A 17,840-nucleotide genomic window follows, 5' to 3' on the forward strand; every position below is an offset into this window, starting at 1 on the left:
CTTAGTCCTTACTGATACTTCAGGAAATAAAGGGAGGCAAATCAGCTGTTGCCAGTGGGGGACAAAGGAACCAGCTGGAGCTTTAACCTTTACTATCAATAATCCACTAAGGGCATGATCCAAAAAGATGGCACTTGGTCCAATTAATTAATTAATTAATTGACTTAAAGGCCTTTCTCCTCACTAACAATGGTAATATCCCTGGATCTTTTTTTGTTACCAGCTGTCATTTTGTTGCTACGAAGCAATGCTAAAGTGTTCAGCCAAATCAAACATTACCTGTAGAAAGTGTTCCGTCAATATGAGATTGTGATAAATTACGAAAGGTGCAGCTCGGTTTGTCCAGGGCATGCACAATGGGAATGAATAAACTCTGTGTTTTCTCAATTGTGATTCTGTGTCATTGGCTAAGAAGTAACCAGAACTCTGTATCATTATCCACATTTGTCATTGCCCTTTAGGGCCCAGTACGTTGCTGCTGCTGTTGATCTTTGGCTTGTTTTGTGCAGGAGGTGGGAAATATTGCTTCCTAATCAGCAATCTTTTGCCCTCAGCTAAAAGGCTGAAGATTCCAGAAATAAAATAATGGCACAAGGAATTCCAGGGGAGAGTTCCATAGAGCAGGGCCTAAGGAACAGTTAGAATGGGACTCATTTATCAATTACTGAGCATTTATACGTCAGGCACTGTGGTAGGTATGGACTCTCTCTGGTCCTGAAGGGGGTCTCGGTGCCTAGAATCTCTTTTTGAAGAACATCTCAAAGCATCTGTTTTTCTCCCTCCATGTTAACACAAACACTTTCTAATTCCCTTCATGCCTACTACAAATGTTAGTATGTTCTGCTTTATTTTATTCTGCCTTTATATTTCCTGATATATCCACTGGTATGACAACCAAAGCTTGGACAAAAGATGTTTTATTTAACAAGTTTACCACAAAATATGCTGTGCTTCAGCTAAACTCAACATAGTTCCTTTTTTCACTCCTCAGAAATATGTAGTAAATAAGACAGCAGTGTCTGTGACATGCTGGAAAATTGAAAAAAGTGTTTACATGCTTGTGATTTTTTTCTTTCCATTCTGCTTTATTCTGGGAAAATGCCTCTGTTACTCTTTAGAAGAGACAGGAATGACCAAATTCTTACAGACCTTCATTTATCTGAGAGATATTTGGATTTGATGTACAGCTGGGAACATCATACAGAGGTCTTTATTCTAACCTAAGGGACCCAATAGCCAATTAATATTCTTTAACTAGAAAGCATGCCCTGAATGTTTACACCTCTCTCTCACAGTGAAGGGCCTGATGAACAAGGGAAAAAGATAACAAAAAAAACTTATTGATGAAAATCTCCTTTCTTTTTTTCAAGACCACATACGACAAAAGACTTGGGGCTGAGATGCCCCCATAAACTCTGCTATCTAGTAGCTGTTGAAATTAGTCTTTAATTGGAAGCAACAAACTGAAATGGTAATTTGTTTATGCTTTTGCTGTTGCTTTCCTCTATTGTCTGAGATAAAGAACAATTTGTGGAAATTCTCATTTTGTTTGTGAGCTAACTGCGCTGGAAATATTTTTCTAAAACTTGATCAGATTGGTGGGTCAGATCAATATACCTTAGAGGCCAGGAGTGGTGATGGCTGCAGTACAACTGCACAGCCCTGACCAAACCAAAATGTGGGAACATGAGAGTATCCAAGTTGTGTCAGTTGTAGACTTAGCATTTTTGCTGTGTGGAACATAGCCACACATGTAGTAAACTCTGTTGTAAAAGTTTTGTGCTTCTATTTACATTCCTCAGGGTTATTCCCTTCCTCCTTTTAAAGCATCTTTATTTTTAAACTAGGTAAAGATATTTATGTTTTCAATTATAGTTTACCACAATGTGCCCTTCAGTTGTAACTGAGACTAATTGAGTTACTCATTCCCTCATCTCCAACGGTTATATTATTTAAGCTGATAATGAGTAACTACTCCAAGGATTTCTAGAGGTTTCCACAATAGCAAGATCAAATTTATCCAGGTAAATCTGAATTTCAAATTATAACCTTTCGGATGAAAGTAGCACTTCAGAGATGTTGAATCAATCAACACACTCTCAAGAAAGGTAACCCAGGCATTAGTTTGTCCCTACAATGGAAACCTAAGGGAATGGGAGTCCAAGCCAGGTGTGCAAGTTCATTCAGTCTTTTCTTTCTTTACAAATGTCTTTGCCCTGTCACCTTTTCCTTTTACCTTCTAAGAAATTTTCGAGCCCAAAGGAAGATGGTCAGTGAATTTCTTTTTAGTACTGAAAGGATTTCTGAACAACGTTACAGGTGACTTTTTTCCTATCTCAATAGGACAAGTGTAGCTGCTACATTTCATTTCATTTCATGCCTTTTTCATCTATCAGGTGGATTGCTATAATGCCTTAATAGAGTCCTGCTAATTTTCTACTCTTTATCCTTAGTCATGTAGCCTGTGGTGTTAAATTCTTCCTTAGGATTGCATCTCTATTCTTCTGGAGTGTCAGAGTAGAAAGTGAATTCCTCATTAGCACTGTGTGCATTTCACAATCACAGTACCCGTAATATTGCATCTGGAGGTAATAAACAAGTGGGTAAAGGACACTGGAGTTTACTGCTCCAATTACTGAAACCTCAGAAAATGAAACAGTCTAGGCTTTGAGAAGAAGAGGTACACAAGGATTCTAAGGTTGCTATGTAACACTTTTGATGTAATCAATATTGTCAAATTCAGGAATGAGCTTTGAATTTTGTCAACAAATTTAGCATATGAAGTGGTTTGTACATGTGGAGAATTCCTATTATATGGGATAATTGGCCAGTCATACTCCAGTTCTGCACTTAATTGACTTTCACTACCTACGTTGATAGCAATTTAGTCATGATTTCAATTTTCTGGGTTCGGTTTTCTCTGAGTTTTAAATATAGTAGTTAGAAGCATGGGTTTTGGTCACACTGAAGTTTAAGTCCTGTCTAAACCATTTATGCCTCTGTAACTTTTGGCTGTTGGAGTTGCAGTTCTCTCATCTGCATAGAATGGGGATAATGATAACACTAACCACATATAATTGTATTAAGGATTAATAAGTGAGTGGAACATCATTATCACTTAATATTAGTTACCAAATATTGTTATTGATTTTAATATAGCTTCTCCAACTCATATCCTGAAAACCATAACTACAAATGAAATGTTTATGAGCGTTGAAAGTACATTTTTAAGAAACATTATGATACACAAATATTGCATTTTCCAGTTTCAACTTGTTTCAGAGGGAAACTTTGAACCATGAGTAGTCAAAAAATAGTTACTTACCTAATTCACAGTTCTTTCCTTCAAATCCAAATGGACACCAACATTCATAGGAATTAATGCCATCCTTGCAACTGCCACCATTTAAACATGGATTGGACTCACACTGATCTCCATCTTTGAGATAGGTTAAGAAATTGAATTGGCACATAAACTGCTTAGAATGCCCAGTCCTCCCCTGTAGATACCCATTGGGATGGGAGTCTGATTTTAGGGTCAGAGCAAAACTACTGACCTGGAAGCCAGCTGCCTATAGGCATATGATGCTCCTGTCTTCCTGAGTTTCTAAAAGCCACCCAAACAAAGATCCTTAGGCTGACACTGTCCTAGGAAAGTGCCCTGAGGAAGGCATGTACATAGTTTATGCAATGCAAGGGAAGATGGAGAAGGACGTTTTTGTATAGAAATGTACTATATCAGAACAGGGTGAGGATTTTCAATCTTTCCTTATAGAATGATGGCAGAGTTAATTCCAAGTCAAATTTAATTGCTTCAACAAATATTATCTCTATGTCACACAAGGCTCTATTGCAGGTCTTGTAGAGCAAACTGAACTAGATAATATATGGTGTTTCCACTTTAGGAACTGACAGCCTAGGCATGGAGCAAATGAATCTACTTTCTTGCATTGTCACTTAACTTTGATGTATCATATGCAGTAATGGTTCAAGACAATAGAAAAGATGTCAGAAGCATCTGTTACTGCTTAAAGATAGTCTATGTTCTATAAATTAGGTTTCAAATGGTCTAGGTAATGTGAGAGACAGCATTCGATATATCATACAGAATTTAAAAAGATTCCACAGTGTGCTTTACTTATGTATGCATTGGTTATGTTTTCATTCTGCCTTTCTTAAAGTTTCTACATTTACTGTGTACTTGAAAGTCTTTGAAGATACTGATGGTAAGAAAACAGGAGGAAGGAATAGGCGAAAGGAGAAAAGTCAGAATGAGAAGGGAACCTTTAAGTCTGGTTTCTTAGTGCCCTGCCTTAACCCACACTTCTAAAGGAGCTTCAGGAGAGAATGATGAATAGAACCAGAAGGGGGGTGGTAGGCACTTTGAACTAGAAAAATATCCCTGAAGAAAAAAATGGGAGCTTGATCTGTAAGACTCAATATATGAGAAACAAAGGAGTAAGAGATAAAGATAACAATAAGAATCAAAGAATGAGGGAAAAGGGGGAAACTGAGAAATTTCTAATTATCAGTCATATTTTAGAGCAAATCTCCTTGATATGTGGTGTGTAGATTCCTGCCTGTTCTCCCTCTTCTCTGTCAGAAGTGTGTATCCAGGTTCTGTTGACTAAGAGACTAATATCCCTTTATCATAAATAGTCCCTCCCTGGAAAATTTGCTTGCTGTAAAAATTAGACCTTGTCCCCTTTGCCCCTAGATCTGATATACTTTTGCACAGATACTCCAATTTGTTCCAATTCTATGAAAACAAAATCTGTTATCTGGTTTATTATTATTGATGTTTAGAACTGGCCTAAAAATGAGCTACATTTGCCCTTTATATTATAGACCAACAAATGTGAATTATTCAGGATGTTTTACTGAAAGGGTCTGGGCTTTCAGCCAGCTACACAGGAACTCATTTGCCGAGACATGTCGTTAAAATGAGTGTCATTTTATCCCACATTTGGTTCTCCTTTGGGTTCTTGTCTGTGTGTACTTTGGGTTCAGGCAAAGCCATAGACAGTTGGGGTCAAATACAACAAGAGGCAAGACCTTACCAAGTGAGAGATTCCTGTTTAAGACTACCAGGTTCCTGTTTAATGAGTAACTGCATTTAGATTTGAAGTCCATGAGGTGTAATAGTGAAAACAAGGGGTTGAGCAGTAGAGAATTTGGCTTCTCTTCTGGGCTTCATGACTCTCCAACTAGGTGACCTTTGGCAGTTCTTTTAACTTCCCTAAGCTTCAATTTACTCTCCTGTAAAATGGAGTTAATAATGCTTTGGTCACAAGGATGGTGTGAGGGTTAAATGTGATAGACCTTTTGTAAACTGGAAAGTCCTTGACAGATGCTAGTAATGTGGTTCTACAATCATTCTTCTTCAACCAGGCTCTTTATGTGGTGAGTTGATGGTACAGAATAGCACAGCAGTGAGGAGCCTGGGTTTCTACTATGTGCGAGAAGAAACATAGGCTAATTTTGTAGTGGTTAGGAATCTCAACTGCAAGCGAAAAGAGGCAGGGAGTTTGTTTCTTTTTTGTTCTTGTTTTTGTTGTTCTATTTTTTGGTTGACGAAGCAGTAGTGAAAGAATAATGCCCTCCATGTTTTCCAGATAGCTATACTTGTGGTATAGCAAACAGCGTACCTATGTGACCCAAAAGGCAAGGGCCCAACTTTAAAATACGATCCTGGGGGTGAGGAGTGAGCAATGAAGGGATTGTAGGAGTTTAATAGTCAGGAATTTTTTGGTGGGGAAAATAGTCATGGATTTACTTTTAGAAATAAATCATGTGATTCAAAGTTCTAAATTCTGCAGGAATGGAGATTACAAAGACCTATTTGGACTAACTTTAGGGGGCACCTCAGTAGAAGTTGGCATGGTAGTATTCATTTCTAAGATCAAGAATAGTTAGATAAAACAATGTAACAGAGTCAACTATTTTTTCTCTCATGATTTAAAAACAAAAGTGGAGGAATTATGAGTTACCAGAGTAAAAGAGTGTCCAGTAATGTCTCCGGAACATAAACTGTAGGAAATAGAATTGAATTTCCAATTGATGGAAGTTGGTGAATTTGATATCTGGATTAATTTCTTTTTATTTATGCAGATAGTCCTAGGGAAGTCAATCTTTGAAACTTACCCTTCCTCAAAATCCTACTGCTGAATTTTAAGTTATTGTAGTTTTAAAATTAGTTGTCATTAAAGTTTTGAGTTTTCCTTCTTTTGGTCAATTCATTTGATAAATATTTACTGAATACTTCTTTTCCAGATACTGTTCTAGGTGCTAGGAATATATCAATAAACAAAACAATTGAATATTCCTGCCAACATGAAACTTGCATTTTAGTGGAGTAGGAAAAAATAAATGATAAATAGTATGAGTAAGAAATTATATGATACCTTAGATGGTGAAAAGCTCTGTTAAAAAATAGAGTGGGGTACCATACAGGTGTCTAGAGTGGTAAGGCTACTGGGGCAGGTTGAAGTATTAATAGATGGTGAAGGTAGGCCTCATTAAGATGGTAACATTTGGGCAAAGACCTGAAGGAGGTGAGGGAGCCAGCCCACAGGAAGTTGGGAACAGCCAGATAAGAGAAACAGCCAGATAAAGCCTCTAAAGTGGGAGCATTCCTAGAGTGTGCAAGAAGTGGCAGGAAGGTCAGGGTGGCTGGAGCCCAGTGTGCGAGGAGAGAAGTAGCAGAGGAGGCAAAAAGGGTAATGGGGAGGGTGGGGAAGGACAATCATGGAGGGGTTTGGAGGCCATGATAATGAGGAGGACTTTGAAGCTATAAACATTTAAGTCAATCAGCATTCTCTGATTTTACTGAGGAATGCAAACTTTCATCAGGTCCTAAGACACAATCATTTCAGTCTCTTCCTTCCACCTTCCTGGGGTGGAACAATGTTCTTTGTGAAGACCTAGGGAAGATTAAACTTATTTACCAGCAATAGTTCCCACACTGGCATAACCCTGTAGTATATCACCATTCAATTTGGGTTAGAGGGTTGGACTGATCTTTCTGGGTCCTTTTGACAAAGTTTAATATATTGTCTATTTATGCAGAGAAAAAACCCACATAATTCTCAAATGTTTCATATACTAGCTAGAGGATAAAATGAATTGCTTACCAACATACTGCTTCCAAAATTCAGTCTATAAAGAATAAAAGAAGACAAATTAATGGTAATATTTAAAGTGTTTTGATATTGATTCCCTATCTTTTATAACATTTATAATACGTAAATATATATGGATGCTTTAAAATGTTAAAGAGAAGTGTCTTTTTAAAGATTTTCTATTCTATGCTCTGCATCTGAAGGGTATTATGTAGAAATACTCACTGTTTTTTCAGTGTTTTCAAAAACTTCTCGTGCTTCTTCAAAATTACACTTTTCTTCCATACATTCTCTCTCAAGGTTCCCTTGAACAAACTCTTCCAATTTACCTGAATTATACCTCTTTGGCCGATTCAGAATTTTGTTGGCATTTTCATGATCAAGAAAAACTGAAATGTAAAAGAATAATTCTTTAGTGTTAGCAAAAAAGAAAACATCATGAAAATTTTACATCTCTTAAGAAAGACTTTGTTTTTAATACAAATAATCCCCAAACCAATTTCTCTTTAGGGCATGGAGCCAAAATCTGTGATGTTCCCACAGTACTGTATACACATGGAGATTTAGGAATTAAAATTCAATTTTACTTTTAGTCAGGAGAGTTCCAGTAATAAAAGGTCAGATTTCTAATCGTATTTGAATTTACTTTGGATGAAAAAGAAAGTTCTCAAATGAGCAGTTAACTTCACACTTTGTCATCACTTGAAAATAGCCCATTGCGGATCCTTGCAAGGTGATCCATCACCCTGGCTGGGCTGTTTTCAGAATATGGTTGCCCAAATGACTTTGAACAAATGTCTGCTGAAGAACAGAAGCCTAATTGTGGTCCAGCTGCAAATGTGACCCCAATGTCTGTCACTAGATGTTAAAGAAAAACCACTGCATTAATTTGAAAAAGCAATTTCAGATCAACAGCACTGTTGGTTGGCAAGTGTTATAGGAATTGCAGTGATCTGAACATCTCTCCAGAATTCAGGATGTGGTTTTTTTAAGCTACATCTACCTAGTCTGTAGAGACACTCCTGAACTCTGGAGGACAGATGTCTCTATCTGAATTATCTGTCTTCTTCCCTCCCTCCTTCCTCTCTCCTCTGTCTCTCTTTCTTTCTCTCTCTGTATATGTGTGTGTGTGTATATATACACACACATATATATATATCATATATATCATATCATATATATATATGATAATTTGTTGCATAATGACATTTGGTCAATGATGACATTATATGACAGTGGTCCCATAAGGTTATAATAGGAATTGCAGTGATTTGAACATCTCTCTAGAATTCAGGGTGTGGTTTTTTTAAGCTACATCTACCTAGTCTGTAGAGACACTCCTGAACCCTTTAGGATTGATGTCTCTATCTGAATTATCTTTCTCCTTCCCTCCCTCCTTCCTCTCTCCTCTGTCTCTCTCTCTCTCTGTATATGTATGTGTGTGTGTGTATATATATACACACACGTGTGTACATGTGTATATATACATGTATATGTGTATATATACATGTATACATATACACACATATATATCATATATGATAATCATTTGTTGCATAATGACATAAATATATATACATGTATACATGTATATATACACACATATATATCATATATATATGATAATCATTTGTTGCATAATGACATTTGGTCAATGACGACATTATATGACAGTGGTCCCATAAGGTTATTATACTGTATTTTCACTGTGCCTTTTCTATGTTTAGATCTACAGATACCACTGTTGCTGTTGCCTACAGTGTTCAGTACAGTCACATGCTGTACAGGTTTGCATCCTAGGAGCCTAGGAGCAATAGGCCACATAAATATAACCTGGGTATGTATACCATTTAGGTTTAGGCAAGTACACTCTATTATGTTCGCACAATGATGAAATTGCTTAATGACACGTTTCTCAGAATATATCCTCATTGTTAAGGAATGCATGACTGTATACACACACACATGTGTTTGTGTGTTTTCATGTATATACATATATGTGTATGTATAAAATTAATAACAGGGACTCAAGAAGTTGCTGGAGTTGTTCCTTTCTTCAAGGGTCTAGCAATATATCTGATACCATCTCAAGAGGACCAAGGGCATATAAGATGAACTTTCCAGGGTATTTGGGACTACTTCCTGATTAACTCCAAAAAGGAAGAGAAAGGAAAGTAAAAAGGAAAGGAAAGCAACGGAGATGAACTAAACTTTCTTCCCTTATTTTCATTGCAGCTGTTCACTCTATGGAGTGTTCTAGTCCCTTGACATCCCTGCTTTTCCCTGCTCTTCAAGTTCCTTTTGGGCTCACTTTTTGTCTTTGAATTTAGCCTAGACTTTTTCTCTTCAAATTTTTTTTTTTTTTTTTTTTTTTTTTTTTTGAGACAGAGTCTTGCTCTGTCACCCAGGCTGGAGCGCAGTGGTGCGATCTCAGCTCACTGCAACCTCTATCTCCCAGATTCAAGCTATTCTCCTGCCTCATCCTCCTGAGTAGCTGGGATTACAGGTGCCCACCACCATGCCCAGCTAATTTTTGTATTTTCAGTAGAGACAGGGTTTCACCATTTCACTATGTTGGCCAGGCTGGTGTCAAACTCCTGACCTCAAGTGATCTGCCCGCCTGGGCCTCTCAAAGTGCTGGGATTACAGGTGTGAGCCACCATGCCAGGCCTCTCTTCAACTCTTCATTTGCCAAATTTCTCAGTTTCCTTCACTTCTTTGCAATGCTGTGCCTATCCTGCAATCCTAGACCCTAAATCTGAGCAGCCATCTGCCTTCATCCTTCTCTTCCCAGACAGCCGAGGACTATGAAGGAAAGAATCACCAAACTGCAGATGGATGCCACCAGATATTGATGCCTCACAGCCTCCACCCACCTCTCTGCTCAGCAACTCATTTGTTTGGCCCCGGACACTCCTAAATAGCATCCATACCTGCATCCATTTACAGTTGTTCCTCAGTATCCATGGAAAATTGGTGGCAAGACCCCCTGCAAATATCAAGATCTGTGGGTGCTCATGTCTCTGATATAAAAATGGCTTACTATTTGCATATAATCTAAACACATCCTCCTTTATACTTTAAATCATCTCTAGGTTTCTCGTAATAGCTAATACAATGTAAATGCTATGTAAATAGTTGTTATGCTGTATTGTTTAGGGAATAATGAAAGATAAAAAAGTCTGTACACGTTCAGTAGAGATGCAACCATCCATTTTTTTCTTGAATATTTTTGATCTGCAGTTAGTTGAGTCTGTGGCTATGGAACTCACAGGGAGAACTGACTGTACAGTGAGGTTCGGTGAAAAAACAGACTTTAGAATCAGATCAGGCAGAAATAGGTTTGAATCAAGTATCTGCCTCCTCTAGACCTGTGACCTTGGACAAGTCACGTAAGCTCTGAACCTTAACTTTGTCAAATGTAAAATAGGTTTAACAGTAGTATAATAAGAATATCTACCTCACAGGTGTTGACAGGATCAGTGAGACAGTATGCTGGTTATCTCTTTTTCTCCCTACTCCTTTCATGTTGGCCCTACTTTCTTCCGTTTTAAATGTCTTAATTCTCTTTAGCTCTTTAATAACTTTTGTGTAGCTCTTTTCCTTCCTTAATCACATTTATATAATGAAATGACTATTGTCACGATCCGAAATGACCTAAAGAATAATTTTGAGTTGATGTATTTACTGGCTGCTCTAAATAATTTCTAATTGTTGATCTCTCCCTTTTTAGGAAACTCTTTTTATAATAATCAGTCTATTCCGGTTCCCCTCTTTGCTGTAACTCCTGTTATCCATTCAGCACTTGAATTGATTAACTCCTGTTCCTCTCCATGTCCCTTAGAAGTCCAAGGTTCTCCCAGGCTCCAGCCTCAGCTTTTTCCTTTTTCACTTTATACATACTTGCCAGCGCTGGGACAAGAGTCAACTAAACAAGGCATGTAGGGCACAATATTTAAGAGGTCCTCACTTCTCGGGGTGTACAAGTATATTTATGCCCTACAGGCCTTGCTTACCACACCCTAGTCCGGCCCTGACCCTGTTAACAAAATTTACTGAGCATATAACCACTACTGCCAGGCACTGTACTAGGCATCACAGTATCCATGCTCACTCTCTAGATGCCCACACACATGGCTGTAACTACTGTTTACAGAACACTGAGTTCCAAATACTCATCTATAGTCAGATATGTCTCCTGAATTTCAGATTATCTTTCCAACTCCCTAACTGATTATCATAATGTAGCCAGTAATAGCTGATGTATATGTAATGCTTCTGCTGTGTTGGACACTGTGCTCAGTAACTTTGCATCCATTATCTCACTTCAACCTCACAAAAGTCCCACGAGATAGGCACTATCATCTTATTTTTATAAATGAAGAAAACTGAGATTCATAGAGGCTAAGGGCTTTGCCCAAGGTAACATACTAAAACATCAGACCCAGGATTCACACTCTGGCAGTCAGACTAAAGAGCCAGTTCTCCTAGACATTATGCTGTGGCCCATAATCACATCAAACACAAAATGCCTAAGACTCTAGCCGTTTCCCCTCCCATACCCAGATGGTTAAGTCATACCACTTCTACTTCCTTAGTATCATTTAAACTCCCCTCTTTTTTTGTACAGGTACTGTTCAGGTTCCAGCCTTTATGTCTCCCGTAGATAATTGCAATAGTCTCAAGACTGCTCTCTCCTAGTCTGGGTACGGCCTCCCTCCCCAGCTATCATTTCATTAGAGTGTTGCCAGACTGGGCATCCTAAATCAGCCATCAGTTGTACTCCTTATGTTTATACTTTGGTACCTCCCTATTGCATTTTATTGCCCAGTCTCCTTAGGTTAACGCCTTCATTATCTGATGACCAGCTCTGCCTAGTTTACCTGCCTCACTTGTCATACTCCATATGGAACCATACAAAACTCCTGAAATACCTCACATTCTTGCAGATCTGAGTCTTTGCACGTGAGTGCTCCTCTTTGCATAAAATGCCCTTATATCAGACATTTAAAGAGACAGAACACCTCATCTCTTTAGACCCAGATGAAAATATTTTCTCTCTATCAAGTGTGTCCCCATTTAATATGTTCTTTTCTCTATGATCCCTTGGTAACTGGTGCACATTTTATCATATTATATTGAAACTTCTCACCTGGCCTCATGGTGCTTTAGATCAAAGAGGGAGTCTTGTTTGTCCCCATACCCCTAATACCCTGACACAGTACCTGGCACCGTAGTTGTAACTCAGTAATATCTGAATGAACGAAGGACATCTTTGATGCATACACTTTACAAAACTAAACTGGTTTTACAGAACTGTTTTAATTTCAAAATTCCAAACTGTTGCAATAATACCTAAAGGCAGCAGCCATGAAAATGCAGCATCTCAGCAAATCACTCACAGAAACTCCTTTTAGAAGCCAATGAGAGTTTTAATAGCGGAAGAGAGTACTGCATTAATACTGTCCATCCTTAGAAAAATTCGCCTGGCCCCCTCCTCAAGGGCTTCTTATCTCTGGCTACAATGGCTGCAGAATCACATTCCCTTTCTCCTTAGTATTGTCTGGGGATCATATATTTAACTTCCCTTCAGGTTTATCTCTAGTCATTATTTCCCTTGCTCCAAAAGCCTGGTTCATCTTTATTCTTATGTATCCTTTCCCCAGCATCTGAAGTCTTCAAGGGGGCGGAAGCCCTCTACCTTGATCATCTCACCACTTCTATAGAAGAAAGGGTTTGGATCCTTTGTCCTCCCAGATGTCACACTAATGAGATATGTCTAATGACCTTGCTTTATGTCCTGCTTTGTGAGTTTTCCAACAAATTTTCTTTATCCCTTGACTTTACTCACTTTGCTGGTTTAACCTCTGTATTTTTTTAATCATCATTTCAGCATTTCAGTCTGATTTCACAGCTGACATCATGTCTGGAGTGGGAACCACAGGACCAGTCAGCTTTCTGGGGGTGCTTAGGGTTGGCACCCCTGATCTTGGTACTGTCAGCTACTAGATTTGATTCTAGAAGGTTGACAAGTAAGTGTGATAAATGCTTCCTGTGAGAACATGCTGTTTGTCCAAATGGGATAATTTCTTCCCCATATGCCTTCCTCTGGGGAATATATAAGTCACTGTAGTTGTGAAAAAACAAAGTGATGTATGTTGCATTAGCTAACTTCCTACTCTTCATGTCAATTCTTAGACTTGCTTTTCTCCTCTAGGGAACTCAACTGAGTATTGTCTTTCCCCAAATATCAACTCCAAGATGTTTTACATAGAGACAAAATGATTTTTTCCTAATCCATGAAAAGTTTTGGTGAAAACTAACAGCTTGCTAATGAAAGGTTAATCTTTATGCTTTTACTAAAACTTTAAATTGAAGATATATAATTTAAAAAATTAGAGACATACCTCATTACATACTTCTAAAACCTTGAAATGTCATGTATCTTAAAATCAGACTTTTTGTGTAAATAAGACCATTGTGCTTTTGTTTCCTATTTTGATTTCAAAGTGGTAAGTCCAAACAAAAAATAGTGTGGTTAATTTTTTCACTGTATTCTGCTATTTCTTTGTTTTCCCACTTTAGATTTTTTTAAACCAAGGAGATGAATGTTTTCTAACAGGAATTACATGACCAAATCATAAACTGAACAGTGTTTGTTAAACATAAATGCATCATAAGCATTGTCGATCTGTTTAGTTTTAAAAATGAAGAAGAAAACCTAGCTAACAAAGAACCAGTACTTACCAACCTGCATGCTGGCTGCTAGACTCTTCAATATTGCTGTCAAATCATGTAATCAAAATTTAGTGAAGAAGACAGCATCAGATATTTCTATATCTAAAAGGCAAGCATACTCAATGTATTTTAAAAAAGGAAACAAACCTGTACATTCAGCACTGAGTAGATATCCTAAAAGGCAGATGGTGATGAGGCCTGGTGATTCTGCCATGATCATGTTCACACGCTGCATAACCTTTGCTAGCTGATTGTGCAAGTGGTAAGGTCGATTAGTTGTACCAAAGTACAAGCTGAGCTGTATTTACTTCTGGGAAATAATGTCCATCTCCCTCAATGGGTCTTTGGACTATTTCCAGTGGCCTCTTGGGACAAGTGAAGAGACTGGGCAGTGGTCATTATCAAATTTTGCCTCTGACTTTGTGGGCTTCTGCCACTGTGGCTGATTTGAGGCTGAAACAGGAAGTGACACATCTTCAGAATGGAGATAGGCATAGTGGCTACATTTACTGGGGCAGCACAATTCATCAGTGGGACACGTCTTATCTTTGTAAGAGAGCACTGATGTTTGCCAGAATGGCTGTACCACTTTACATTTCCATCAGCAACCTATGAGTGGTCCAGTTAGTTTATTTGATTTTTTTTTTTTTTTTACTGTCAGATTCTTAAGGTTGTTTATATATTCTAGATATGAGTCCTTTCATAGATATGTGGATTACATATATTGTCTCCAGCCTGTAGCTTGTCTTTTGTTCCCTTAATTAAGTCTTTCACAGAGCAGAATTTTTTAGTTTTGATGTAGTCCAGTTTATTTATTTTTTTATTTTATGGATCACTTTTAGAACTCTTCCACTAACACTAGATCCTGATGATTTTTTTCTAAACGTTTTACATTTTGAAGTTTTAGATTTATGCCCATGCTCCATTTTGAGTTAATATTTGTGTAAAGTATGACATTTAGGTCCACCTTCATTCATTTTTTTTTTCCATAGAGATGTCCAATTTACCCAGCACAATTTGTTAAAACAAAAAACGAAAAAACCACCCCATCCTTCCTTGATTGAATGGCTCGCGAAATTTTTTCATGTCAGTTAGCCATATTGTTTTGGGTCTACTTCCAGTTTCTCTATCTATTCTTTGTGCCATTGATGTATTTATCCCTCTGCCAATACCACATTGTCATAATTATTCTAGCTATATAGTAAGACTTTATAATAGGTGGAGTGATTCCTCCAACTTTATTCTTCTTTTGGTAAGATGTTTTTAACTGTTCTAAGGGCTTGTATACATTTTAGAATGATCTTAAATGTATCTAAAGAGATACTTACTGGGATTTTTATAGGAATTATGTAAAACCTGTATGTCAATTTGGGAAAATTGATAACTTCAATGTGTGTTTTTTTTTTAGATGGAGTCTTGCACTGTTACCCAGGCTCGAGTGCAGTGGCACGATCTCGGTTCACTGCAAACTCTGCCTCCTGGGTTCACGCCATTCTCCTGCCTCAGCCTCCCAAGTAGCTGGGACTATAGGCACCCACCACCATGCCCAGCTAATTTTTTTTTGTATTTTTAGTAGAGACGGGGTTTCACCATGTTAGCCAGGATGGTCTCAATCTCCTGACCTCGTGATCTGCCCACCTCAGCTTCCCAAAGTGTTGGGATTACAGGCGTGAGCCACCGCGCCCGGCCTAGAATTGTGATATTTTCATGTTGGACGAAGCCTTTTATCATTATATAATGCCTCTCTTTTTCTTTTTTTATTGCTGTTCCTTTAAAGTTTGTTTTGTCTAATATAAGAATAGCTACTCCTGCTTGTTTTTGGTGTCCATTTGCCTGGAATGTCTTTTGTCACCCCTTTACCTTAAGTTTATGTGAGTCCTTATGTGTTAGGTGAGTCTCTTGAAGGCAGGAGATGCGTGGTGTGTGAATTCTCATCCATTCTGCAATTCTGTATCTTTTAAGTGGAGCTTTTAGGCCATTTACATTCAATGTTTGTATTGAGATATGAGGTACTATTCTATTCATTATGTTATTTGTTGCCTGTATACCTTGTTTTTTTTCTGTATTTTTGCTTTTTAGGTGCTATGAGATTTATGCTTTAAAGAGGTTCTGTTTATTGTTGTTGTTGTTTGTTTGTTTGTTTCCAGAATTTGTTTCAAGATTGAGAGCTCCTTTTAGCAGGTCTTGCAGTGCTGACTTTGTAGTGGCAAATTCTGTCAGCATTTGTTTGTCTGAAATAGACTAAATCTTTCCTTCATTAATGAAGCTTAGCTTCGCTGGATACAAAACTCCTCACTGATAATTGTTTTGTTTAAGGAGGCTGAAGATAGGGCCATAATCCCTTCTAGCTTGCAGGGTTTCTGCTGAGAAATCTGCTGTCAACCTGATAGGTTTTCCTTTATAGGTTACCTGGTGCTTTTGCCTCACAGGACTTAAGATTCTTTCCTTCATCTTGATGTTAGATAACCTGATGACAGTGTGCCTAGGCAATGACCTTTTGGCAATGAATTTCCCAGGTGTTCTTTGAGTTTCTTGTATTTGGATGTCTAGGTCTCTAGCAAGGCCAGGGAAGTTTTTCTTTGATTATTCTCCCAAATATGTTTTCCAAACTTCAGACTTCTCTTGTTTTCTTCAGGAATACCAATTATTCTTAGGTTTGGTTGTTTAACATAATCCCAAACTTCTTGGAGGCTTTGTTCTTTTTTTTTTGGTCTTTTTTCTTTGTCTTTGTTGGATTAAGTTAACTTGAAAACCTTGTCTTTGAGCTCTGAAGTTCTTTCTTCTGCTTGTTCAATTCTATTGCTGAGACTTTATACTACATTTTGCATTTCTCTAAATGTGATCTTTATTTCCTGAAATTGTGATGGTTTTTTATTTATGCTATCTATTTCACTGAAGATTTCTCCTCTTATACCTCGTATCACTTTTTAATTTCCTTAAATTGGTGGTGCCTTTTTCTCATTTCTCTGGTGCCTTCTTTATTAGCTTAATAATCAACATTCTGAATCCTTTTTCAGGTTAATCAGGAATTTCTTCTTGGTTTGGATCCATTGTTGGTGAGCTAGTATGATTATTTGGGAGTGTTAAAGAACCTCATTTTGTCATATTACCAGAAGTGTTTTTCTGGTTTCTTCTCATTTGGGTAGGCTATGTCAGAGGGAAGATCTGGGGCTCAAGGCTGCAGTTCAGATTCTTTTGTCCCATGGGGTGTTCCCTTGGTGTAGTACTCTCCCACTTTTGCTTGGGATGTGGCTTCCTGATAGCTGAACTGTAGTGATTGTTATTTCTCTTCTGGATCTAGCTACCCAGCAGGGCTACCAGGCTTTGGGCTGGGTCTGGGGATTGTCTGCACAGAGTCCTGTGATGTGAATTGTCTTCAGGTCTCTCAGCCGTGGATACCAGCACCTGCTCTGGTGGAGGAGGCAAGACAGTGAAATGGTCTCTATGAGGGTCCTTAGTTTGGGCTATTTAATGCTGTCTCCCAAGGTCCTGCAGGAGCAATCCACTTCTTCACAGCAAAAGGAAACTATCAACAGAGTAAACGGACAATCTACAGAATGGGAGAAAATATTCACAGACTATGCATCCAAGTAAAGTTTATCCAGAATCTATAAGAAACTTAAACAACTCAACAAGCAAAAACCAAATAACCCTATTAAAAAGTGAGCAAAAGGCATGGACAGACACTTCTCAAAAGAAGACATATTAGCAGCTGACAAACATATGAAAAAATGCTCAACATCATTAATCATCAAAGAAATGCAAATCAAACCCACAATGAGATACCATCTCACACCAGTCAGAGTGACCATTATTAAAAAGTCAAAACCCAACACATACTGGCGAGGCTACAGGGAAAAGGAGACACTTATATACTGTTGATGGGAATGTAAGTTGGTTCAGCCACTGTGGAAAGCAGTGTGGAGATTTCTCAAGGAACTCAGAACTACCATTTGACCCAGCAATCCTGATGCTGGATAT

General features: G+C 38.0%; 1 protein-coding gene across 2 annotated transcripts in view; it reads right to left on the reverse strand.

Annotated features, from left to right (window-relative positions):
• F9 (coagulation factor IX) overlaps positions 1–14,114 on the reverse strand; it is a 32,805-nt gene extending 18,691 nt beyond the window's left edge. Inside the window, exons 1-4 of one of the 2 annotated variants that reach the window (XM_023202570.1) lie at positions 14,007–14,114; positions 7,347–7,510; positions 7,134–7,158; positions 3,326–3,439 (exon numbers count right to left, since the gene is read on the reverse strand). In XM_023202570.1, coding sequence (XP_023058338.1) covers positions 3,326–3,439; positions 7,134–7,158; positions 7,347–7,510; positions 14,007–14,094 — 391 coding nt within the window. In that variant the 5' untranslated portion in view covers positions 14,095–14,114. The remainder of the gene's footprint in view (positions 1–3,325; positions 3,440–7,133; positions 7,159–7,346; positions 7,511–14,006) is intronic. The other variant, XM_023202571.1, reaches the window with a different exon arrangement.
• Between the last annotated feature and the right edge of the window lie 3,726 nt (positions 14,115–17,840).

This window comes from Piliocolobus tephrosceles, chromosome 12 (genome assembly GCF_002776525.5).
Source record: "Piliocolobus tephrosceles isolate RC106 chromosome 12, ASM277652v3, whole genome shotgun sequence".
Classification (NCBI taxonomy): Eukaryota; Metazoa; Chordata; class Mammalia; order Primates; family Cercopithecidae; genus Piliocolobus; species Piliocolobus tephrosceles.